The 25,377-nt window shown below is 36.8% G+C and overlaps 2 protein-coding genes across 4 annotated transcripts; both read left to right on the top strand.

Annotated features, from left to right (window-relative positions):
- Positions 1 to 11,097: 11,097 nt before the first annotated feature.
- Positions 11,098 to 16,654, top strand: LOC116292925 (globin-1). 3 transcript variants are annotated; one of them, XM_031700268.2, is made up of 4 exons: positions 11,098 to 11,247; positions 12,081 to 12,287; positions 14,082 to 14,307; positions 14,897 to 16,654. In XM_031700268.2, the coding sequence occupies exons 2-4, from the start codon at positions 12,133 to 12,135 to the stop codon at positions 15,038 to 15,040; spliced, it is 525 nt and encodes a 174-aa protein (XP_031556128.1). In that variant the 5' UTR covers positions 11,098 to 11,247; positions 12,081 to 12,132; the 3' UTR covers positions 15,041 to 16,654. The 3 variants fall into 3 exon arrangements, with proteins under 3 accessions (XP_031556128.1, XP_031556130.1, XP_031556129.1); XM_031700270.2 differs by lacking the exon at positions 11,098 to 11,247 and adding an exon at positions 11,407 to 11,873; XM_031700269.2 differs by lacking the exon at positions 11,098 to 11,247 and adding an exon at positions 11,823 to 11,976.
- Positions 16,655 to 20,908: 4,254 nt separating this feature from the next.
- On the top strand, positions 20,909 to 24,765 carry LOC116292931 (serine/threonine-protein kinase Nek2). The gene is made up of 9 exons (XM_031700280.2): positions 20,909 to 20,993; positions 21,565 to 21,678; positions 21,914 to 22,131; positions 22,620 to 22,857; positions 22,950 to 23,159; positions 23,654 to 23,733; positions 23,928 to 24,001; positions 24,094 to 24,157; positions 24,328 to 24,765. Exons 2-9 carry the CDS (start codon positions 21,583 to 21,585, stop codon positions 24,623 to 24,625), a joined length of 1,278 nt encoding a protein of 425 aa, XP_031556140.2. The 5' UTR covers positions 20,909 to 20,993; positions 21,565 to 21,582; the 3' UTR covers positions 24,626 to 24,765.
- The last annotated feature ends 612 nt before the right edge of the window (positions 24,766 to 25,377 follow it).

Genomic DNA, 25,377 nt, shown 5'->3' with positions numbered 1-25,377 from the left:
CAGACCATATCGGCTAATCCCTTGCATCTCTGCCACGCACGGAATCGGTTGAAAAAATAACGTTAAAAAGTCTAGTCTATTCGGTGCATTGTTTTCACGGCTATTGTTATGCTGATTCACCTTGAACCGTGGTTCAGTGGATAAATCGTTATCGTTCAAGATACTGAGTCAAGCTCGTCTGTGGAGGGTTAGAACTTGGATGGGTGACCTAAACATCATACCTACTCACGCTTTTGCTCTTTTTTTCCTTTTTTTTTTTTTTTTTTTTTTTTTTTTTTTTTGGATTTTTAAAATAATAGAATATAGAATAGTGAAACGGAGAAGTGAGTTTTACAAAGACAACAACTTTCAAAAGGACATTAAACTAAGCTTATCTTAGAAATTACATCGACCGAAGGCGTCCCGCTGAAGCGTGTGAAGGAGTGCGGAGTAGCGAATTTTACGAAGATCACAACACTCAAAAGGACGCCAAAGTAAATTTATTTTAGAAATTACATCAACAGAAGGTGTCCCGCTGAAGCGTGTGAAGGAGTGCAGGCGCGGAGAGTCCAGTCTTTGAGTCCAGTTGGAAAAGGTCAGTTGCATAGCCAAGTGTGTCTAGCACAAATACAGCACGTGCACGGTACAACATGTCATAAAATCGAAATGGTTTCTTATTGTTTTTGAGTAAATTATTCATTCACAATGTCATATTATTAAATAAAGGCAAGAGAAACTGATGAAGTGAGTTTATTTTCTCTTGATAGAGGAGGTTGTTACACTTCTAGTTGTGTATTACATAGAGGATACATGGGCTCGCGGAGATACGAAATTTATCTTCAGATCTTCAACACGAGAAGATAAATTTCGTATTTCCCAGCGCCCATGTAATAATCTGTTTATCATATAATTATCCATAAAATCAATTTAACAAGCTTTTTATTATCATGAAAAGTTCTTATTTATAAACATTTACATTTACATTTACCAGTTAGGTCATTCGCTCAATACTGAGCATTTTAGACCACGCTAAATAATTATTAAAATGATTAAATAATTAACATATTAATAAATAGAATAAATAATAAAAAATAGTAATTGTCCAACAAGTTAATAAATATCTGCAACTGCATTCTTAAACTAAATTAAATCTTAAATCGGCACATGGTAACGATATTTTTACATTTGATAATAACATGTTGTTTTCACATGTGAAAATATCAGTATTTCGAAAAGGAGAATATAGGTATTTTATGGATAATTCTATGATAAATAGAGGATATTACATGGGCGCGCGGAGATACGAAATTTATCTTCTCGTGTTGAAAAGATCTCTCACGAGTGAGCGCAACGAACGAGTGAGAAGTTTTCAACACGAGAAGATAAATTGCGTATCTCCAAGCGTCCATGTAATATTCTGTTGATTATATAATTGTCAATGAAGTATGTTTTGGCTTTTTCAGGCAATTCTTTGCGTTTATTTTTGAATAGCCATCGCAATGGTGTTATTTTCACACGTGAAAATAACATGTTATTTTCACGTGTAAAGATATCAATTTATCGATATAGAGAAATAAAGATATTTCATAGTTAAATATATAATAAATAGTTTTCTTCAATCGTGCAGGATGGAAGAGGATGAGGGCAGATTTAGATGTCAACTGTACACCATGCACAGCCATGTTTTTTAACATAGCCCTACCCACTAGGGGTGTTTGCAAAATACTAGACAGCAGTATTCCAGGTGGAATTTTCTTGTTGAACATTATTCCCCTATCGGATAGGGTCAAGAAAATTCGGTTTTGCAGTGGAAATCGAGTCGCGAAAGAATTTCTCAAACTTCCTGTTGTGCTCACATACATTCTCTTATAAGAAGATTTCGCTGAGTAAGCAAGCACTCATCGAAGAACATCTTTAATTTGTCCGCCTGTAAATTAGCTGCGAGCTTCAAATAAAAAGTTTCAACGATTTCGGACCTCTGGCTATCTGCGTAGATAAATACTTTTCTTCTATCGTGCAGGATAGAAGAGGATGAGGGCAGATTTGGATATCAACTGTACACCATCCACAGCCATGTTTTTTAACATAGCCCTACCCACTAGGGGTGTTTGCAAAATACTAGACAGCAGTATTCCAGGTGGAATTTTCTTGTTGAACATTATTCCCCTATCGGATACGGTCAAGAAAATTCGGTTTTGCAGTGGAAATCGAGTCGGAAAAGAAATTCTCAAATTTCCTGTTGTGCTCACATACATTCTCTTATAAGAAGATTTCGCTGAGTAAGCAAGCACTCATCGAAGAACATCTTTAATTTGTCCGCCTGTAAATTAGCTGTGAGCTTAAAGTAAAAAGTTTCAACGACTTCGGACCTCTGTCTATCTGCGCATATAAATAGTTTTCTTCTATCGTGCATGATAGAGGAAGACGAGTGTTGATTTGAATGTCAACTGTACACCATCCACAACCATCTTTTTGAACATACCCCTACCCACTAGGGGTGAGTGCCAAATACTAGACAGCAGTATTCCAGGTGAAAATTTCTTGTTGAACATTATTCCCCTATCGAATACGGTCAAGAAAATTCGGTTTTGCAGTGGAAATCGAGTCGCGAAAGAATTTCTCAAACTTCCTGTTTTGCTCACATACATTCTCTTATAAGAAGATTTCGCTGAGTAAGCAAGCACTCATCGAAGAACATCTTTACTTTCTCCCCCTGTAAATTAGCTGCGAGCTTCAAATAAAAAGTTTCAACGATTTCGGACCTCTGGCTATCTGCGTAGATAAATAGTTTTCTTCAATCGTGCAGGATAGAAGAGGATGAGGGCAGATTTGGATATCAACTGTACACCATGCACAGCCATGTTTTTTAACATAGCCCTACCCACTAGGGGTGTTTGCAAAATACTAGACAGCAGTATTCCAGGTGGAATTTTCTTGTTGAACATTATTCCCCTATCGGATAGGGTCAAGAAAATTCGGTTTTGCAGTGGAAATCGAGTCGCGAAAGAATTTCTCAAACTTCCTGTTGTGCTCACATACATTCTCTTATAAGAAGATTTCGCTGAGTAAGCAAGCACTCATCGAAGAACATCTTTACTTTCTCCCCCTGTAAATTAGCTGCAAGCTTCAAATAAAAAGTTTCAACGATTTCGGAACTCTGGCTATCTGCGTAGATAAATAGTTTTCTTCAATCGTGCAGGATGGAAGAGGATGAGGGCAGATTTGGATATCAACTGTACACCATGCACAGCCATGTTTTTTAACATAGCCCTACCCACTAGGGGTGTTTGCAAAATACTAGACAGCAGTATTCCAGGTGGAATTTTCTTGTTGAACATTATTCCCCTATCGGATAGGGTTAAGAAAATTCGGTTTTGCAGTGGAAATCGAGTCGCGAAAGAATTTCTCAAACTTCCTGTTGTGCTCACATACATTCTCTTATAAGAAGATTTCGCTGAGTAAGCAAGCACTCATCGAAGAACATCTTTACTTTCTCCCCCTGTAAATTAGCTGCGAGCTTCAAATAAAAAGTTTCAACGATTTCGGACCTCTGGCTATCTGCGTAGATAAATACTTTTCTTCTATCGTGCAGGATAGAAGAGGATGAGGGCAGATTTGGATATCAACAGTACACCATCCACAGCCATGTTTTTTAACATAGCCCTACCCACTAGGGGTGTTTGCAAAATACTAGACAGCAGTATTCCAGGTAGAAATTTCTTGTTGAACATTATTCCCCTATCGGATAGGGTTAAGAAAATTCGGTTTTGCAGTGGAAATCGAGTCGGGAAAGAATTTCTCAAACTTCTGTTGTGCTCACATACATTCTCTTATAAGAAGATTTCGCTGAGTAAGCAAGCACTTATCGAAGAACATCTTTAATTTGTCCGCCTGTAAATAAGCTGCGAGCTTCAAATAAATTGTTTCATTGACTTTTGAACTCTGGTTTCCTGAATAGTTAGATAGTTTTCTGCTTCCAGCTTCCATCTCTGTCATGATTGATGAATTCCCACAAGCCCCAAACCCCGTCTTCAAACGTACAAACTTTCTGACTTATGGCTACAACTTAAAGACAAGAACATGAAAACAGTTCAAAAATATGGATGGAAATCTTCGTCTCTCTGCCAGCTAATTTGAGAGAAAATATTAGCCAATCAGGGTGGAGGAAATTTGCGAAACTGAGGTGTCACATTTCCTCTTGAATTTATGTATTTTCAGGCCAACAAATGAAATAAAATGTTGCTGATAAGAGTAACAGTAACACAATAACGAATGAGTAACAATAACTAAGTAGTGCGGAGTAGCGAGTTTTACAAGGATCACAACAGTCAAACATGCTATTTTCACGTGAAAATATCAGTTTTTCGAAAAGGAGAAATATAGGTATTTTATGGATAATTCTATGATAAAGCCGGATCATAATGTTACGAGTGAAAACGGCCGCATTTTTTGGTGCACCCTAGGGACGAGAAAAATTACAGCTTCACGAGTACCCCTGTCTACAACTCACAGACCATTTCATATATTTTCCTCCTATTCCAGCAGTTGGTAAATCTACAAAACTTAGAAATTAATTTTCATGCTTACCTTTTTAGCTGTACTCTTTACTGCTTCGTTTCATTCGCGCCATATATTGTGAATGCAAATATACTTTTGATTCTGGTTAGCTAGCTGTCAATAAAGTGACTTTATCCCTTCATCACTGAACTCTCATAACTATCACGATGACAAGTTGTGAAGGTTAATTCGGGGTATTGTCCAGCCCCTTTTCCTGTCGTCCTGTACCTAAATAGAAAGTTTAAGATAAAATGAGGTGGTATCAAAAATTAGAGTTACAAGCACATTCCACAGGAATCCCCAAATCTGTATCTGCGCATTCATTAGAAAGCAATGTTTGTAATGCATACATAGATTATTAAATTAGACTTTCTGATCTTGACTAGAGTCTTGCGTGAACCCAGCTCCCTTCCAGCAACCTTAGAGCCTAGGGAGTCCTGGCAGTCTAAGAAATTCGAGAATCCGAGGAATGGAATCTGCATCGCGGGTTTCATAAAGGGTCGCGGGGTTCAGAGATTGATTTGGTAACTTGAGCAAAATTCTTCAGCTTAAACAATGATGTTTTTTTTAAAAAAAAAAAGCTTGGAGTGAAGTCAAAAGTCGAGCTTCACATGAGCCGAACCTAATGGCATCAAACAAGACCGCCTTGTTATCCATTGTTTCAATTAGGTTCGAGCTCGACGTTTGAATCACATTCTCTGGCTAGTTCATGACCTTCTCCTATCATTTAGATTTTAATAGATTCGGTGTGCTATTTCACTTTTTTTTTTAAGCCTGAAGTAATTTCAGTGTTTTTTCAACAACAAAAACTCCTTAAAAGGTTTGACCTTTTTCTTTCATATCAGGTCAAACCTTGTTATTGTATCTATTTTTTACTCGGTGCCTGCCATCTTGTCGTCTAGGTGGCAGCCGAAAAGACTTGAAAGCACACTTTATGAGCATACTTTAGTAATGTGTGGACAGAAATAATAAAAATTATTTTCCCCCCCTTTTTGTTGAACTGAGGAAGCGCTGTGTTATACAGACATCTACATCATGTCGGAGAACCTTCTTGCTGCACTAAATAGTCACTTTTACAGTTGCCTTCGCCGTCCTGAAAGGTAGCCATGCCTTTGCATCAAAGCGAGACGCAGAGTGAGCTTCCAATGATAGAGACCATTTTTAACACCTTGGACAATTATTCACATACCTCTATCATTTCAAGCTCACCGTTCAGCTCGCTTCCATGCAAAGGCAAGGCCACCTTTCAAGATGGCGCATGGAACTGTGAAAGGGTCTATTGCAAAGAACTACCATCAAAGGGATGGGGGGTCGCCTGCTACCCAATCCCCCTCCCTCCATGGATCGTTTCTCAAAATAGCATAAATAGAAACCTTAGGATCGGACGTGAAGATATATGAGCCATATAAATCATCTACGGCCTTTCTAAACCTGTAAAATTAATCTAATTTCAGACTAAAGTTCAATATAATAAACACTGAATAATTCAAGGCGGTCACGGATCATAATAACCTAAAAGCCTTAACAGAGGATGCGTTTCGCAGTTATTATTTATTTTTTCCTTTCCTCGTTCTATAAAATTGAGGGTCAATAAACCCCTTGCATGAGACGTCAAAGCAGCTAAATTTGGAGGACAAAACAAAAGAATTTCAATCTCATGAGAATTGGAAACCCATTATTATTTCCTCCAAATAGAGCTGCATTTCGACGTGCTGCAAGGTGTCTATAGAAATATTTAGTTTGGGCATATTTGGCATATCCTGTTGCTGACTTCTTAAGGACCGTTCATAATATTTATGTCGAAACATTCTGTAAATTTATTTAAACTAAAGTTAACTAACGTCCAAGCCTTGCATCGTGACGCACTAGTTTGCGAAAGAGAAGACAGGAGACATTGGTTTTGGAATAATTTTGGCCACGATAGTGGCAAGTTTAATAATCAATAAACCTATATAATCGTACAAAATACCAAAACCCAAAGAAGCTATGTCTTCGGCAAAGGTGGGGCGAGAATAAACACGCCACACCTAGAATAACTAAATACGATAATACAACAGGTAGGCCGTAGGGGTGGAGGTGGGATAACTTTACAGTGAACTTGCTCGACTGCGAGAATAATAGGAAAGAGGCCTCGTGGTAGTTAGACGCGCCTTAAGTACTGCTACGTAATAACAGTAATCATATCCTATTGGTCGACTTGAGATATGCGGATTCATCTAGTTGGATTACCGGATCTAACAACAGTATAATGTTTCGATACGGGTGTCATTATGCTGTCAGCATGTTCTGTTCTATAGGTTGAGGTGCTGTGTGAAAATTGAGAGGGGTCTCAATTTTTCCAGTCAAAATTTAGGGGGCTTGTTAAGAAACGGGGTCATTTTTTTAAATTGTATATATTGATTATATTCTATATTTTTCAATTGGGAAGGGGCACAAAAAATATTACATTTATAAAGGTGGGGCTTGCAAAAAACGATGTTGCTTTAAAACTCAGCATGCACATCTAGCCCCTTCCCCTCTCCCAAACCCATAACTTCGGGGCGTTGGCATTGGGGGCAATTTTGGGTTTGGCGTTTCGAGGGTTCAAAACAAAATAGCGGCTTTTTGATATTGGATCCCTCTTCGGAAAATCCAGGCTATGCCCCTGGAAATGATAATGAACGGTCCTTTAGTTAGCATTGAAAGAAGCTGCCAATAGTAAGCAACATAATTTCCTCAATCAGCGCCAACTGCCATCAGCCAAATAGCTGTTGTTAATAACGAATGAAAGCAAGAGTCAATCAAACAGGAAAATGCCTTTCAAGACTGAAATGATCAGTAACGAGTTGCGGTTGTGCGGAGGCGAAAGAGCTTCCTCTTTACATTATCGTGTTTATATTCTTTATTTATAGTTCGCGTAGGATTTATATTTAATGAATGGTAAATCGTTTTTAAGCATTTGTTATATCTTTCATCCCTCTTCTCTCCTTCTGACGCTCTCTTCTGCTTTTGTCTCCTCTCTCCACTTTTCTTTCTGTTTTTGCTTTGCAGTGCTCTTTTTTTCTCCTCTGCCTATCTTCTATACTAATTTATTCCTTTCTCTTCTTGTCTCGTTTCTTTTCTTCTGTTCTGTTCTTTCCTTTCCTTTCTTTTCTTCTCCTCTCCTCTCCTCTCCTCTCTTCTCAAAAGACTAAAATATCTTAGCATGTTTTACTGTAAAAATAAATGGTGTTAAGCGATACTAAAACGAAAGAAATCAGAAATATGATTCAGATGGGAATCGAATCCACGACCTTCCCTACTTTCTTTCGCGGCTAAAACAATCCCATCCAATCTTCCATGCATTTCTAGATTACAAGTTAGTCAGGTTATTGTAAATACACCAATGAAAAAACGCAAACAAACTGCCTCAACTTTCTATACATCTTTCTAAGAAACGGTTATTTAATAAGCGCACCTTTCATAACATACATTTTTTCGGAGCTAAGTTGAGTTATCGCGTGAGAAAACCCATCATTTCTTTCACAACTCAAACAAATCATAATAAAGATATATGTACTGAAGAACACTTTCAAGAAGGCTAGGATCTTGACGAAGTACTCGACTATTAATAGCTAGACCCTTTGTATTTCGTGTTTTGTTGGCCAAGTGCGAAATCATAAATCAAAATAATTCTACTATGTCACGTATGTCGCCACTTTGGTCTACGACGGAACACTTGATACATATATCATTGCAATAAAAAAAATTTAGTAATCAGTTTACTTAGTTGAATATCCTTTCCGCACCACAGTACCGAGAACAGTCCTGAAAAGGTACGACCTAGGCCTTTGCATGTTGAACTGACCAGCTAGGTGAGTGACAGGTGGGTATGATATGATCATATACACTCTATCAATCATAAAAGCAGTATTCAGTATTTAAGCTAATAGCCGTAAGGGGATCTCAATTTCAACATTACAAAGGAATCAACTAATAAATGAGATTTCCTTCATCAAATCTCTAGTATATAGTTTCATTATTGCAAAATTTAATGACTTTGTCTTTATTTACTATACATATATTATCTATACATATACATTTTATCTATATGATGTATCTATAAATCCCTTTCACTGAAAATTAACTTGGACTACAAGTTTAAAAGGAAACTACAAAAGTAATCACACTTTATCGTAATGGAAACGGTGCCATTTCTTTCCTAATTTCTTGTTTTATTAGCCTCCCATCCAAGATATTTTTCAAATATTTGTAAGCTTATATACACCCAGTACTTGCAAGAAGGTTGTCACACCAGAATAGAACATTTGTAATAGTAAATTAGTGATTTAGTAAATTTACCGATAAGGAATAAATTATCACTGACGTCAGACTCGAATTCATCAGTAAGAAAAAGATTTTTTTGGACGACATGATGTAACCGGCATGCAGATGAAGATGTAATTTCAAAGTTAAAACGAAAATGAAAAAATATAAGATAAGATCAGTATTTGTTTTTGTACGTTTCTGCTTGTGTAACATTGTGGCTATCATGCAGTAAATAAATAGGTTGACATAATAACAATGCTAAAAGAATTTCCCTTTAGACTGGGAAAACTAATGTAACTAAGACTACGAATTCTAGCGCTGCCTGGCGTTTCTGATGTTAGTAGTTAGTCTGACGTCAGTGATAATTTATTCCTAATCGGTAAATTTACTAAATCACTAATTTACTAAATTACAAATGTTCTATTCTTGTATGACGACCTTTTTGCAAGTAGGTGTAAACAGAAAAAGTTATATTGAAAAGCTGACGAAAACGTGAGTATAAAAATGATATCTGCGGAACTGCTCTTCTGTCGAAGATTATAGCTGCTTTCTTTTCTAACCCGACTAATCTCTGGATAATCCAGAATCGTGGCATTATTTAGCGATCATTCATTTATTGCATAAAACAAAAGCATTTATCGATAAAGCTTCTATACCAAAGGAATCCCATGGACAAGTTTTCTATGTGTCTGTCCTCAGCTTTTTTTTTTTTTTTTTTTTTTGTCCTCAGCTTATTGACGATAAATTGCGTCATCACATTGCCAAAGTAGTGTAGATCTACGAGGCGTGATGACGAAATTTATCATCAATAAGAGGACAGACACATAAAAAAACTGATGTCTATTTGTTTTTTTTAACGATAAAAGCTTCTCGTTTTTAGTGCTCAAAACAACCAAAGGAAAGAGCGCACGCTCGTTGACCTCAGCTTTATCTCTCTGTCCTCTTATTGATGATAAAAAATAACTAATCGGCGAGCGCGAAATTTGTAAGTTATTGTAAAACACTCATTTATTGTACAATCAATCATTTACTATAATAAGTGTTTACCGCAAGACACGGACAAGAGTTTCCGTACCACAGGAAGCCCAGGCTCGGCTTTTAAGTGGTGCAAGCAAATAAAGAAAAAAAATCGAAGTGTACTCTACACCTTATAGTATATTATCACGCCGTCAAGAGGATATGAGGACCGCCATCTTTATTATATACAAGTTATCGATATTCGTATTATAGTTTGTATTTTCATATATAGTACACGCAATTCAGCTTTTTAGCTGCAAGGTATTATTTCTTAATAAACATATCTATCTATCTTGTTTTCGGTCCGAACTAACATACAAGACAAGTACGAGCACTAGTGTTAAAGTGACAAGGTTCTAAAAATAATTGTCATAGTTGTTTATGGGAAGAGCGCAATGTGGTTGACTAAATTTGGATTTATTTGAAACTCTTTTTAATATTTGTACCATCAGATTGGCCAAAACCTAAAATTTTTTTTCGTACATTATCAATTGGAATATTTCAAACATTGTCATTGTCACTTCCAGTTCCAGTAATGATTAAAATTAAGACTATATACGTAATACAATCAAGTTAGTTCGACCAAGAAATCTAAAAGCTAAGACCGACAAGATTTATGGGTACGCATGGCTACATGTGCATATGTATATCAGTGTTACGGTGCCACTACTAGGCATCTCCATAAGATCAGCTTTCTGAAAATGCCTACAAACAGACACTCCTGTTACTTGTTTTTTTACATGGTAAAACCTGTGACCAGAGACATTGTTCGCCTTGCATTTGGCGACTACGTGATGGCTCAGCCTTATAGAGACTTTTTTTTTTTTGTGGTTTACTTAAAAGTTAACAGGTTAAATATTTGACTTGCAGTAGAGCTGGGTTTTTTTTCTGTGAAGAATTCACTACAACACGCACACACGAGGACATACTGTGAAATATCTGTTTCAAATGCTATTCAGTCAATCATGCCGTGTAGTCATGGTTACGGTAAACAAGTCAGTACATTAAAGCTATAACAAGTTGAAGCTCAAGTTTTTCCCCTTTATTTTGTAAAACCGGCTAACAAGTGTGAGGTTAATTCAACACGGCCAATATAATACTGGTTTTCTATGATTCTATGTTCGCACGCACCACATGGCTTGTGTGATCCTGAAAATGAAACCCACACACGGGATTGGAAATTAATCCGCGCGGTACACGTACATTTTCCTTGAACTTTTCTTGATGATTCTACCATATGATACGGCCCCTATAATGCATGCGTTGATATATATAATGGTATAAGACGACTATGAACACCACTCAGGTGCACACCACACCACAGCACTAACATCAGAATTTAAGCATAAACTGAAGAATTTCAAGTGCCTGCCGAGTTTGGACACTGGCCATATCTTCTCCTACAAGGTTAGATACTAAATTTCACTAAGGAGGTCGTAAGAAGTTTTTTTAAGCTCTAAAACAGACAAGTCCGATTAATTCCGTTTTAATACCACGACTTTTTATTACGAAATGATGCACCATCGCTTGAAGTTCTCTAAGTGGTCATAGCTGGAGGGCGATAAGTACTTTGGTCGCCAGAAAAAAAAATCTTTTCGATATCATTTAAGGATTGTTGTAATTCGACAATTCCTGTCGGGATAAAAGCACTATCAAGAACTTGACTCAGTTAAAACAGGAACTCATGTTTAGAAGTTTTTTGTGGTATCACTGTATGGCGGCACTTTTAAAGGCGATAAAAAGCGGATTGACGATGCACGAGAAGCTTAAAAACTGACTTTAAGAGGAAAGGAAAAAAAGAACCTGCCTTGAATGATAAGGCGTTTGAGGAATCGATGATATCGCGTCGTGATTATTGTCATACCTTGCGTAGCAGCCAGGACTTCAAGGCTTAGCAAAACTGCAAGACATAAAAAAAGGTCGTGACGACTGGCCGTGCTTTTGACCTTGCTGGAAGAAAAATGATATACGACAGATGTTTTTGTTGGTTTCATTTCACTGGGTTTACTAGTTGAGGAACATTTGGTTTCAAGGTGCGATATTTAAGCTCAACTCGAATTTTGAAAGCCCTCGACTAAGCAAAGAAATACGCAGGGGTCGAAACGCTAGCGTTTTAATGAAATATTTTCAATAGAGGTTCGTAAATAGTTTGAAAAACAAGTTAATTGAATGCGCAAATGTGTTTAGTCTTATGTGTATGTAGTTGTTGTTGATGTTATGTTTTCTAATTAACTGGGCAGGAATCTACAAAGCTCAAACCAAGATCGACCAGTTCGGTGGTGTTGAAATACCATGGGTTGTTCGTCGTCCATTGATCGCCATCAAAGACGTGTCAACCCAGACCCTATTGATATCCCACTTTCTAAAGCTCAGAAGTATTTAGTCCGAGAGACGTGGGAGACAGTCGAACTGTATAAGAACAACGTTGGAAAGCAGACTTTTCTCAGGTGGGTTCCTCCAGTTATTCTAAACTAATAAATATTGATAAAAAAGATTCGCCAAGGTCCTTACTTAGGAAACACGGGAAGAGGGGGGGAGGGGTAGTCATTTTTTTAGGCATTTTTTAGCTAATGCCAACTGCATTCTAATATGTCGGGGCCCCAACTAAAGTCATATACATCGTCGTCTATGAGAATTTTCGTACCCCTAACTTGGTTACCATATAGTAAAATTGGTCTCACTACTGAAATTGCGTCGAAAATAGGACGGACCCATTTATTTCTGAGCTTGAAGAGGGCTTTCAACCTGATTTCTTTAGTTGATATTTTGCTATTGTAAAGTTACCAAAGGTAACTTTCCACTGTCTTATAAATGCTACTACTGCCTACTAGATAATTTCAAATGTAAGCCCCCCCTCCCCCTCGCACCTTCGAGATTGCTCAGTTCATTCTTGTAAAGCTTTTCCTACTGATATAATTGATACGTTGATATTAGTTGCGTTGTTTGCATTTTTTTACTCGTGAAATAGCTGTACACTAATAGAGGTTAGAAGATCTTATTTCCGTTGCTTTGGTTTTTCTCTGTTTGAATACTCAGTCCACATTACTCAAGTAAATTTTTTTCACGGGTTAAGTAGAATTAGCTGCTGAATATAATAACATGGAAACTGTTGGGGCCATCATGACGCTGCCTGAGGCAAATTTTCGGAAAACTTCAATCAACAATGCCACGGAACTACAAGAGTGCTAATGGAGGATTTACATTTCGGTGTTTGATTGATTTAATATAACCTTTTTTCATACGCCAGAACCCTTAAGCTTCTTTACTAATACGATTTAAAATGTCTTGGGATCTGTGAACCAGATCGTAGCCGCCACAGCGGGGACTGAGATATGGCTCGATCAGAAATCCCTATTTAGGAAGCCAAAAGAACATTATTGGATTATCACAGTCCTCTAAATTATTTCTAAGTTTATCTACAGGACTAAATGAAGGCAAAAGTCTTTTGTTGCTCATAATACTGTCTCTATTCACAAGTGCATCACTTGTTGTGAGACTATAGTGTCTGAGTTTTATTAAAAGGAATTGTTGTATTATCAAAGTCAAAGGATTCATGAAGGGTCTTTCCGCATTCTACTTGGATAAAAAATATCTATATTTGATAAAGTAATAATGTGATATAACAAAGAAATGCCATCAGAGGGATCTGGAAAACGTCTGAGACAAGTGCTTGAGTACTATTAAGTAGGAATTGTTGTATTATCAAAGTCAAAGGATTCATGAAGGGTCTTTCCGCATTCTACTTAAGGATAAAAATATCTATATTTGATAAAGTAAGAATGTGATATAACAAATGAATGTCCTCAGAGGGATCTGGAAAATACCAGCTGGGCCCAGGCCCTCTCGTTGGCTAGATACAAACTGACGTTTTTAAATAGGATATCGTGAGGAATATCGTGCTGTTAATACCGATCGAGCGCGAGACGGTGCCGTGCCAGAGCACTGGATGAGCTTGAATCTAGCGCGCTCTGATGGGTTACCGTTAAAGTGCCGTGCCGTTTCGTAGCCATTACGGAATATACTTTATGCGTTAGCGACGTATACCTTATACATTTTAAAACACGGAGAAGCCTAAAAAGTGTGCGAAAAATATAGTAGACAAAACTACGCATAAGACATATGGCCGGATACTGGCCCGGGATACTGCCAACGTTTGGGTTAGGGGAGGTCCCTGTATTATATTATAAACATATTTAAACTAACCACAGCTAAGACTGGGATTTATTATGCATGTCTTGCAGATTTTTTGAAAACAACCCAGAGTTCCAGAAGCTGTTTCCCGAATTCAAAGAGCTCAAGTACGAAGAGCTTCAAAAGGCTAATGCGTTACACGGGCACGCTAAACGTGTGATGAAAGCTGTTGAGAATGCTGTGTCGGCGATGGATGATGCCGTCAGCTTTAGTGCGTATCTTGAAGAACTCGGAAGAAGACACGTTGCACGATCGCTTAAGCCATCATATCTTGACGTAAGTTGTTCAAGTTTGAAAGACGTAGAATAGTAAAATAGCGCGCTTCCGTAAGGTTTGATTGAAATAGCCACGCGTCAGCCATTGTTATTACTGCTGGAACAATAGGTTTTTTATTTTCTCTAGGTTTTTCCCTGTAGCATCGCATTCGGGATGAGTTTATAACCCGGACATAAACAAAGGATATTATTCTTATAGCCATAAACATGTGTGCATGCTGCTTGAATTAAAGGTCTATTATTAGACGGGAGGGATGAGATGGCAGTACCCCTCGAAGAGTACTTACAAGAACCTCGGTGTGAGCTCCCCCTGCCACGCGTCAGCCCGTGTGAGGGGTGAGATAGACGCGGGTACCCCTCGGAGAGCACTTCAAGGGGCTTCGGTGAGAATTAAAAAAGTTGATAAAAATCTAGAAACCGCAAAACGATTCTCTTTTGTCTTTACCTTGCCGAAACTCTTATGACTTTTTGTATCATTTAAGACCATTCTTATCCGTTAAAATTAAAATTTCTCTCTCTCACTCTCTCACTCTCTCTCTCTTAATGTCTTAGTGCTTTCTAACCTTTTGATTTTTATCCATTTTTCAAAGGCCATGCAGGCAGCGCTAATGGATAGTTTGAGACAAACGCTTCAAAGTGAATGGACCGATGAGACGGCCATAGCCTGGAACAAGCTCTTTCGGTTTATTGCTGATACTATGATAACTGGTCTTCAAAGTTCTCATACCACCTGACTTTGCTTTCCTGGTCTAGATCTGTAGTGCAGCCGGCTGGCTATCTTGACCCACATTATCAACTAACAAGTTTTTTAAAAAATTTTAAAATATAAGGAAAACTTTTTCTACGTGTATCAAAGAAGTTATCAGTATCTTCTGAAATTGTGCCAAAGATACCGAAGGAATAGACTCATCATGTGCGTCTAAAACAGACTCGATTGAGCAAAGAACGATAGTTGAAAACATAACGAACGGACCACGAAAAAATAGCAGATACGTGATGATCAACCATGATTTAGGATCCCAAATCCCCCAAATGCCCACGACAATTTTAAAAGACCATGTAGTATAATAGATAGGATTAACAAATGCTGTCCATGACCAACAAGCATCCCTTTCTATCGGTATTACATGGACTTCGTGAAATTATTGGGGTGTCAGGTGCGTGTATATAGCCACCATATGTAGGTAGGGAAAAAACCAAGGATTTGGTCTTAATTTCTAAAGAGTTCTATAAATAAAAAGAAAACAGTCCCCGAACACGAAATACAAAGAAATGAGTGACCCGCTTTTATCGTTATTTTTCCCTCCCCTAGTCTTTTCATCACGCTGGTCGATAAACGTATGACCAGCTCTAGAATATTGCTGTGTGACTTCCGAACGCAACAGCGCGACAAATTGCACGTTATTTTGGCGGGAATGGTGACTCAAATTTTAAGGGAGAAGTGCTCTTGAAAAAGATTGTTCCATACTAAAGCGAAATGCAGAGAAAATATTACTCATAAAAAAGTTCAAATATTGATTTCGGGAAGCTAGGAGGTCGCATAAGTTATTGTCAGCGATTAAAGGTCAGCAAAAAGTGCGTTTTCAAGTAACTTAAAACCTTAGAAGGATACCCTAATTTATGCCTTTACGTCTTCAATTAATACCTAGTTCTTTATTATAGTTTATAATCCCGGGTTTATAATTGCATATTAATGTTTTTGCCTGCTGTGGAAGTCACACGGGTCATACAAAACTGATGGGGAAAATGCACGACAGTACGTGCTTAATCAGCTGGCTTGAAATCAGTTCACATGGTCTTGTAGTTAGAATTGTAGAGTGGGATCCCATTCTAGACGTCAGCAAAGGCCTAGATTTTAGCCATTTCTTTCTCTGACATAAAAAAGAGTTACTATATGGCATTAAAATCAGTTCAGCCGAATGGTTTAATTTGTAGTTAGAGCTCTTAGTGTGGATGACAGAGCCATACGCCACAGCAGTTTCGTCTTTGATAGTGAACAAATTGACTTCTATGGCAGAGGTACTGTACTTCATACTCTCTTGGTTCAGATGATTTTGCAGCTTAGTCTAAGAGCTCTTACTATAGTTGACAGAGTCTTACATTAAAGCTATTTTATCTTTGACGTCTAACGTAATTTGTCACTATTGCAAAAAGATTGGGTCATATAATTAGACAATAAAGCCCTACAGCACAGAAATTTTGCATCTGACGTCAAAAAAATTGGTTCAATGTTGCATTAACCTTACCGATTTGACATCTGTGTGCTGGTCTTAGGTGTAGGCAGCTATGATGAATGTAATTGCATCAATTAATATTCGCAAATGTAAATAAAGAACATAAATAACTTGTTTGACAATGAATGCAGTCACCTTGATAGATACTATGTGACTTGTATAGTAACTATAAGTACTGGTATCTACTCCATGAAGAGTTTGGTTTTATTTCTGGGATTTCATTTTTAACACACTGCTCAAGTGGTAAAAACTATATGACCTTTAACACCGCACTATGTCGCCAAAACGTTTTCTACGGGCGCCACCATGACTTTTTCATCAACTGATGATGTATGTGCTGTGATCATGGGAATTAATACCAACGAAATGAATGCTTGTGCACCTTCAAAAAGTAACTTAATCTAGCTAGCAAACTTATCAGCAGTTGATTTTGGGAAGGGCCAAAGTGACCCCACCCCATTATTCTTCATTTGCATGTTATGCCATCACAACCATGTTGGTGTTGGTATTCAAAAACAAAAAAACTGATGATGCATGTGCTGTGATCATGGGAATTAATACCAACGAAATAAATGCTTGTGCACCTTCAAAAAGTAACTTAATCTAGCTAGCAAACTTATCAGCAGTTGATTTTGGGAAGGGCCAAAGTGACCTCACCCCATTATTCTTCATTTGCATGTTATGCCATCACAACCATGTTGGTGGTGGTATTCAAAAACAAAAAACTGATGATGCATGTGCTGTGATCATGGGAATTAATACCAACGAAATAAATGCTTGTGCACCTTCAAAAAGTAACTTAATCTAGCTAGCAAACTTATCAGCATTTGATTTTGGGAAGGGCCAAAGTGACCCCACCCCATTATTCTTCATTTGCATGTTATGCCATCACAACCATGTTGGTGGTGGTATTCAAAAACAAAAAAAAAATACTCATTAGCATTAGTTAATACCACCAGTGATGATATATTTTTCAATACTGCCTTGGCATACTTTTTGAAATTTTTTCAGATTAATGACTTTATCTAAACTACATATGGTTAAACCTAGGGCTTTCATTCATGCAGTTTTAAAATGATAGGAGAAGGTCATGAACTAGCTGTAGATTCCTGGGGACCAATACGTAATTTACTATAAAGCTTACAGCCATTCTTAATTAACATGCTCTGCTCTAGCAATTGTTTCCGTTGTGGCGAAGAAGCTTTTGGTGGACGTCAATCAAGGCATTTCCATGACATTCTATAGGCATGTGCCCCTATAGCTTTGTGTTTTCTGACAATGTTATTGAAAAGCCTTGTGTTTATTCCCAACCCTTTAATTTGCATGACAACATTAGTTCAAGTTTCAGTGATAGTCATAGCACATATTACTGCTCGTTACTTCGTATTTTTAAAAACAATTATCAAAAATTCTTGTGCTGTGTAAACATTCCTTAAACATGCACATAATGATTTTAATGTCTTTTTCATAATTTATGAAAAAGACATTCAATCATTATAATAAAATAATAATCACAATAGTAGGGTACAAACACTAAAAGTGTGCAACACTTCGCACTATTTAGTAGTAAATGGTGCTAATTAAACAATAGAAAACAATAGAATTAGAATAATTTTGCAGTATTTAGTGGTATTTATGTTGCACACATATAGTGTTTGTACTCTAATAATAATTATAATAATTGACACTCACCAAGAGGATGTCTTCTTAAACATTCCACTCTCTATCTTTTTACAACTCAAAGGATCACTACCTGTATATTTGTATCTTTCTTTTACAGAGAATGAAAGTACTCCTCACCAACTTTCCATATTTTAGTAGTAGACTGAAGAGATATCACAAAAAGTATTCAAAAAAACAAATTAATAAAATTGCAAAAACATAACTCTAACTTTAATTTAATTTAATTTCTTTATTTAACTTAATAAAAAAAATTTATAATGAAACTGTGTAAATGAAAACCTAACTCAATCCAACCACTTTTCATCTTAGGGAGGGATGTGGGTGGATGCCGGCAGGTGGATGGGTTCTCCATGGTGATATACTTCAGGGCCCCGTTGTATGAACGCCTGGATAGCGCTATCCAGCGGATAAATCCTTATCCAATGGATAAGTCTATGCTGTTATTCAATAAAATTATTCAATGGATAAGATTTATCCATCGGATAGCACTATCCAGGCTTCATACAACCAGGCCCTGGATTTTAAATATTCTCTACTATTATTTTAAAAGAAATAATTGATCTAACATAAAACTCAAACGGATGTTAGTTGGCATGTCCTGGGCTATTATATTTTACACACTTGTTTTTGATGAGGGGAGGGGAGGGGTAAAAAACTTGGGCATGCCAGAAGCATAGAAAATAAAATAAAAGCTGACCAATAAACTAGTATTGAAATTTAGGTACAAAATAAAATATAGAATAACAAAATAAATAATATAGATTTAGAATGTCAAGGATGTCACGAAAAGGGAAGATATAATATAGACCCCGTGCACTGAGTCCCGAAAGGATTAGTAGACAAAACAATGGATTTTATTTGCATAAGAAAAGACGGCCTATTGTAGTGTTTTGTCCCCGGAACGATTACTCTCGGGACTCAGTGCAAGGGGTCAATAAATGATACAAAGTTAAAAAAAGTCAACAACAAAAAAGTCGATGTAACACCAAGTTACAGTGCGCGTGCTAAGACTACGCCGTTATAAAATACCTCTTTTATACTACTTTCATGGTTATTCATAAGCTCCACTCAATTCTTATCACTTAAATCAACAAACCTTTCTTTTTTTCTTCTATTAATTCATCTTTTGAAGCTCTTTCAAGCCCACTTCTTTGACGGTTTCTTGTTGGTCAACCATTGGAGAAGAAACGCGCGACTTCGCCCTGAGACCACAGGGAGCCCACTCAAGATAAAATTGTTAAATATAAATCAAGTACAGTGGAACCCTGTTAATCCGGCCACCGAAGGGACATTCAAAAGTGGCCGTTTTAGCGGGGTGGCCGTATTAAGCGGGCTATCAAAAATATGTTAAATACGTGTTTTATTAATCAGTACGAAACTACTAAACAAATGAAGTGCAATAATGCATATTGTATTTTTAAATAATGTTTCTAAAACTTCTGATGCTATTGGAGCTCAGTTATAACTCAACTTTAGTAGATAGTACTTTAAATTTTTAGGTTATACAGTAGTACAGGACTGTAGATATAACCGAAGCAGAGAAAACTGAGTACACTAACAACTACTTTTTAAAATAGGCAGTGACTTTGCTCTGTACAGACGAATGAAGCTTCCTTTGAAGCCATACTGACTCGAGTCTGGATATCACCCCAGACAGGCTATCGGCATGGGTCGTTATAATACTGTACCGCTATAAAATAAATGCGGACATATACTTTCGGCGCATCGCGCTGTACGTGTTTCTCTGTTTGAAGTTGTTGTGTTGATTCTGATTCTACAAAAAGCATTACTGTAGAATGTTAACCGAATGAATAAAAGAATCACAGATTTTGCAGCAATAACTTTACAGTATTTACATTCAGACCTAAACTGTAACCTATTTGTCCTGGCCGTAATACGAAGTTAAAAAGTATGGAAGTTTGTCAATCGGGAAACAAAAAAGTGGCCGTTGGCCGTATTAACGGGTGGCCGTATTAAGCGGGTACATTTTACAGTAAATGTACGGGCATTTCGTCGGGACCCAAAAGAGCTGACCGCAATAACGGGGTCGGGCCGTATTAAGCGGGTGGCCGTAAGGCGGGGTTCCACTGTATAAAAAAATTAAAGTTCTTGAATTTTTTTAATGTTAGTAAGTTAGTGTGATCCATTCACCAGCAAGCTTACTAGCATTTCTTTTGAAATAGTATTTCTCGGCATAGTTTAATAACGCGCAAATGACTACGTAGGGCGAGCGATAGGCGCAACTAGTAAATCCGTATTTTCATAAGTTTGCTTCCATTTCCAAGTCTCTTGTAGTGTGTATTTTTTGTATTGTGGAATTATCGTTGCCTTAAGGTGAAAAAAGAATCAAAAAATTGATTTTCTGATTATACTTCATTCCACTTTTATCTAAGGTGGGGTCCCTGTGTTAAGACTCAATGCGATGGAATTATAAATTTTTTAATTGAAAATAATACCTTTCTGCAAATGAAATCTTAATAAACGTTCAACGATACTACTACCGATAGCTTCAGAGTTTTGAAAAATGATACACTACTCTATTTATCGTGATTTTTTCCCTTTATTGCTCTTATTTGAAGTGGGCTTCCTGTGTAGCATTAGTTTTGCGCCTTCGATACGTTGTACTGCGGTTAACCAAACAGTTATAAAGCCGCGCATCGGATCCAACCAATCACAGAACAGCGTGGTAAATTCAATTCCTCGACACAAATATTCGATTCAAGAAGTAAATGTTGTTGAATATTGGTCTGAATTTTCAACAGTTCCTCAGGTAAGATTGCCTCTAAAATCTCCTATCTTATGGATTTGGGCTCTTTAATGTAAACTTCATGGAATATGATAACTGTTTTTCAAGTATGAGAGAGCTTTAGGTTGTTTTTCGACATTCAAAATATTTTAAAACTACGAAAGGTAAAGCTTATTTTAAGTTTTCCAAACTTTACTGCTACTAGTTTTAACCCGACTATAAAACAAAGGTTATATCGTTTGACAACTATAGATTTTGGCTGCAATCTAGCATTTATCTTTTATGTGATGGCCCACGATCTGGATCAAAATCTGAGTCATGTTTGAAACAAGCTTATCCACGCTTTTCAGGAATCTTGAAAACTTTTACCACACTGTTTATAGCTGATGTTACTTGAATAATTTCTCTTCACATCAAGATCGAAATCAATCCCCCAACCTTTCCTAATTCTGCATAACACCCTTGCTACTTTAGATTACTACCGTCTATAGCTCTACTCTTCACATCGCTGTATAAATACCTATTCGGTCGTCTGCGAATATTATGATTTCTTTCCTACTAATCTTGGTATTTTATTCGTCATAAATTAATCTAGTTATTTTAGCTGACAACGATGCCATCCCGTCTACAAGATTACGATGTTTTGGGATTGATTGGTTCGGGCTCCTATGGAACGTGTAGAAAGATTCGTAGAATAAAAGACAATAAGGTTAGTAATTAGCACCATTTGAACATGGTTGTCATTCGTTATCAGGGCATTGTTATTAGACACGTGGTAATGTCAATTTTGTAGAAGGACAGTGGACCAGAGTGGCCCTGTTATATCTTCTGAAAATATAAATGACACTGTATAGAAAATCTTTCTTATTTTCATAATTTTTATTAACATTTTTCTATATAATTTTTACTCATTTATATTATTTTTCCTGTGGATGAATACTTAGATACTGGTTTGGAAAGAGTTAGATTATGGCAAAATGTCAGAGACAGAAAAGCAGATGCTGGTTTCAGAGGTGAACTTGCTGCGGGAACTGAAACATCCACACATAGTGAGATACTATGATCGTATCATAGATAGGACAAATACCACAATTTACATTGTCATGGAATTTTGTGAAGGTGGAGATTTAGGTGCTCTTATCTCCAAACACAAAAGAGAAAAGTAAGATGAATTACTCACAGGTCCAGCTGATCAGAAATTGTGTTGTAAAGATGACGTCACTGCTAAATTGAGATGTCATGAAGCCTGCAGAAATTGACCAGCAAAAAAATAATAAATGCCTGCCATCGTAATAGTTTTTTTTTTTTTTTTTTTTTAAATAAAATTATAAAAGTTATCAAGAGCTTATAGTTAAGGTTTTTTCCTTGTTTTGGTAGCCTGGAAATCCATATTTTCAAGAGGAAAAGTGACACCTCAGTTTTGCAAATTTTCTGATTCTGATTGAAGTAAATTTTATAATGCATGCCATGTATTCTTTGTTTTATTGTTACATCATCAAACTGGGAGCATTCTTTAGGCTGCCATGTCCATGTTGTCATTCGGCTATCTTTAACATTAGTACCAATACAAATGATCAAGCAATTATATACTTTTCTAGAATTTCAATACGGTAAGATTAATTAATTTCCTTGTTTGTTTACATTTTCCAGACAATATGTTCTAGAAGAGTATGTATGGAAAATTATGTACCAACTCATCCTTGCAGTACAGGAATGCCATAGAAGGAAAAATGGAGCTCATGTTTTACACAGGGACTTAAAGCCAGCAAATGTTTTTCTTGATGCTGAAAAAAATGTCAAGCTTGGTGATTTTGGTTTGGCAAGAGTGCTCATGCATGACACTAGTTTTGCCAAAACATTTGTTGGTACTCCTTACTATATGTCACCTGTAAGTGAACTATTTTTTTCCCATTGTAGTATGATTTATTTGTTATTTGATTTGCACAGCTAGGGATATTAAACTTTGGTTAATGATCATAGGAGCAAGTCAACAAGATGAGCTATAATGAGAAGTCTGACATCTGGTCCCTTGGCTGTCTCCTCTATGAGCTGTGTGCCCTATCTCCACCCTTTACAGCTATGAACCAAAGAAGTCTGGAGGCAAAAATCAAGATTGGAAGATTCCATCCAATTCCCAGTCATTACTCCTCTAGCCTCAATCAAGTAATCAGCTCCATGCTCCAAGTTTGTGTAAGTTGAACTTCAGTGGACAGGATTTGAACATTCTTTTTCAAAGTTACAATACACAATTGAAGATAAAAATTTAGCTTGTGGGTTTGAAGGTTTCTTGTGAATATAATATATTGTTTCCAGCTCTCTCTTTTTTGAAAAAATTCTGTTACACATGATGAGGATGATAACAAGCGTTTTGCATTCTGCTTGTGCAAATTGTGAACCCTGATGGTATCATTTGAATGTTAAACTGTAGAGGGTCCTATCCTTTTAAAATCACAGTTTCTTGACAAAGATGCTTTAGTTTTTGACATCACAGCTTTCATTTAAGGGGTCATCAGATGCACATGTGACCTCCTAAGTGTGAATGGGCCATTGCTTGAGTTTTGTTGAGTATGAAGAGGAGACCTCTAGCACATGTGAATAAAATGTTATTTGTGACTGAGGCAGAGTCTGGAGAAAAAGAGGGGTTTTGACAATGATTCTCATACAATTATCTTTCTTAATTCTAGGATGAGATGAGACCAAGTATTGATAGTTTGCTTCGAAATCCACATTTATCAAGAATGCAGAAAGACACTACCTCTAATATGTGAGTATCCAAATGGAAAATATAGTCTGTATTATTATCATTTTTCTTTTATACAATCTAAAAGTGATCAAAAAGCTACATGTACACAGATTTAGCAAAATGGACAATTCCAAATTTTGTGGAAATTCAACCTGAAGCAACAGTAAAAAAATATCAGGGGCTTGCAAATTATTGAATTTTCTTTTGAATTGAAGAAATGTAGCTGAAAAGGAGGAATCACTCAAAAGATGGGAGAAAACTCTTAATGAGAAGGAAAGAGATATAGAAAGTAAGTTCAGTCATCGTTTTAATTCTGTACATGCTGTCTAGATTGAAGTATCTGACATTTGTCCATTTATTCAATTGCTTTTTTTTATATAGGAAAGGAAAAAGAACTTTCTAACAGAGAGAAAGTATTAGCAGATCGAGAAGAAAGGATTTCAAGGTAATGTCATCTAGTGCTAGACAAGATAATTCACTAATTTAATAGCCCTTAAATATATAATTTCCCCCATAAAATGTCAGCATTCTGCAAAACCATGCATCTACAGTAGTGAAAGTAAAAGTCATTAGTTTGATGGCCATAAAGCTAAACTTTCAATCTATCGTTTCCAGACTGGAAGAAGAATGCTACAGTAATGGCTACAGAGATCACATGGTTCCAGTAAAAAGATCAAATCATCCCCAGTATTACCAACACTTCGGTATGGACAAAGAGAATGAAAATGGCTTGATAGCACCTATTGCCATAAAGAGAAGATATGCATGTGATATAGACACTGCTAAACTTGCAAATGATGATGTGTTTGCAAGACCTATGCTTCCAGCACACAGGCTACAAGATTTTGGTTATCGGCACCCGAACATTGTAGGGAATGTTAGAGTGTCCAGGTTGTTATCAGTGCTGAGATGAACTTAATAAGCAAAGCAAACTTAATAATATAATTGAACATATTTGGATATATAAATATATGTGTATGATATGATTGTGTAAATAGTGAACAAGATGTAAATATAGTTTGTGTATTTACGACCAGTGGGATCTATATATTAATTATAATAATTATATATTGATGTTATTGATTATTTTCTTTCTAAATACAAATGGCAAGGCAGTAATAAAAGTTTGATTCAACCGCTAAAAGAAATATTTCTTTTCTTTTTGGGGGAGGGGGCAAGGGAAGATTTTGTGGTAAACATATCTACTAGCTGATTTCATTTATTGGCTGAAATCTGGTTGGGACTTTTAAATACATATAGACCTGGGGTATGATTAGGGTGGAGAGTACTATCCCAAGGATAAATCTTAATCATTGGATAAACACTGATTGGATAACAGCATCAACTTATCCACTGGATAAGGATTTATCCATTGGATAATGCTATCCACCCCTTATACAAATGGGCCCTATGGTATACATATTTATTTCAGTCTCCTATGCAGCCACTTGTTATTGGGGAGAAAGGATAGTCCCCTTCACAGTTCCCGGCGCCATCATCTTGAAAGGTAGCCATGCCTTTGCATCGAAGTGAGAGGAATGGTGAGCTTGCAATGATAGAGACCTTTTTTAACACCTTGAACAATGTCACACGTCTCTATCATTGCAAGCTCACCGTTCGTCTCACTTCGATGCAAAGGCACAGCTAACTTTCAAGATGGCGCAG

The sequence above is a fragment of the Actinia tenebrosa genome, unplaced genomic scaffold, assembly GCF_029948245.1.
Source record: "Actinia tenebrosa isolate PJP-AT-01 unplaced genomic scaffold, QUT_ActTen_1.0 PGA_scaffold11__36_contigs__length_13525064, whole genome shotgun sequence".
NCBI lineage: Eukaryota > Metazoa > Cnidaria > Anthozoa > Actiniaria > Actiniidae > Actinia > Actinia tenebrosa.
This window is presented reverse-complemented; position numbering and strand designations above follow the sequence as displayed.

What these genes read in the sequence shown, in the direction of transcription:
- LOC116292925 (XM_031700268.2), top strand. Translation starts at nt 12,133, where the DNA reads ATGGGTTGTTCGTCGTCCATTGATCGCCATCAAAGACGTGTCAACCCA. An exon ending in GGAAAGCAGACTTTTCTCAG is followed by an intron (nt 12,288 to 14,081) that starts GTGGGTTCCTCC and finishes CATGTCTTGCAG; the next exon opens with ATTTTTTGAAAACAACCCAG. An exon ending in TTAAGCCATCATATCTTGAC is followed by an intron (nt 14,308 to 14,896) that starts GTAAGTTGTTCA and finishes CATTTTTCAAAG; the next exon opens with GCCATGCAGGCAGCGCTAAT.
- LOC116292931 (XM_031700280.2), top strand. Translation starts at nt 21,583, where the DNA reads ATGCCATCCCGTCTACAAGATTACGATGTTTTGGGATTGATTGGTTCG. An exon ending in TCCAAACACAAAAGAGAAAA is followed by an intron (nt 22,132 to 22,619) that starts GTAAGATGAATT and finishes TACATTTTCCAG; the next exon opens with ACAATATGTTCTAGAAGAGT. An exon ending in GCTCCATGCTCCAAGTTTGT is followed by an intron (nt 23,160 to 23,653) that starts GTAAGTTGAACT and finishes TCTTAATTCTAG; the next exon opens with GATGAGATGAGACCAAGTAT.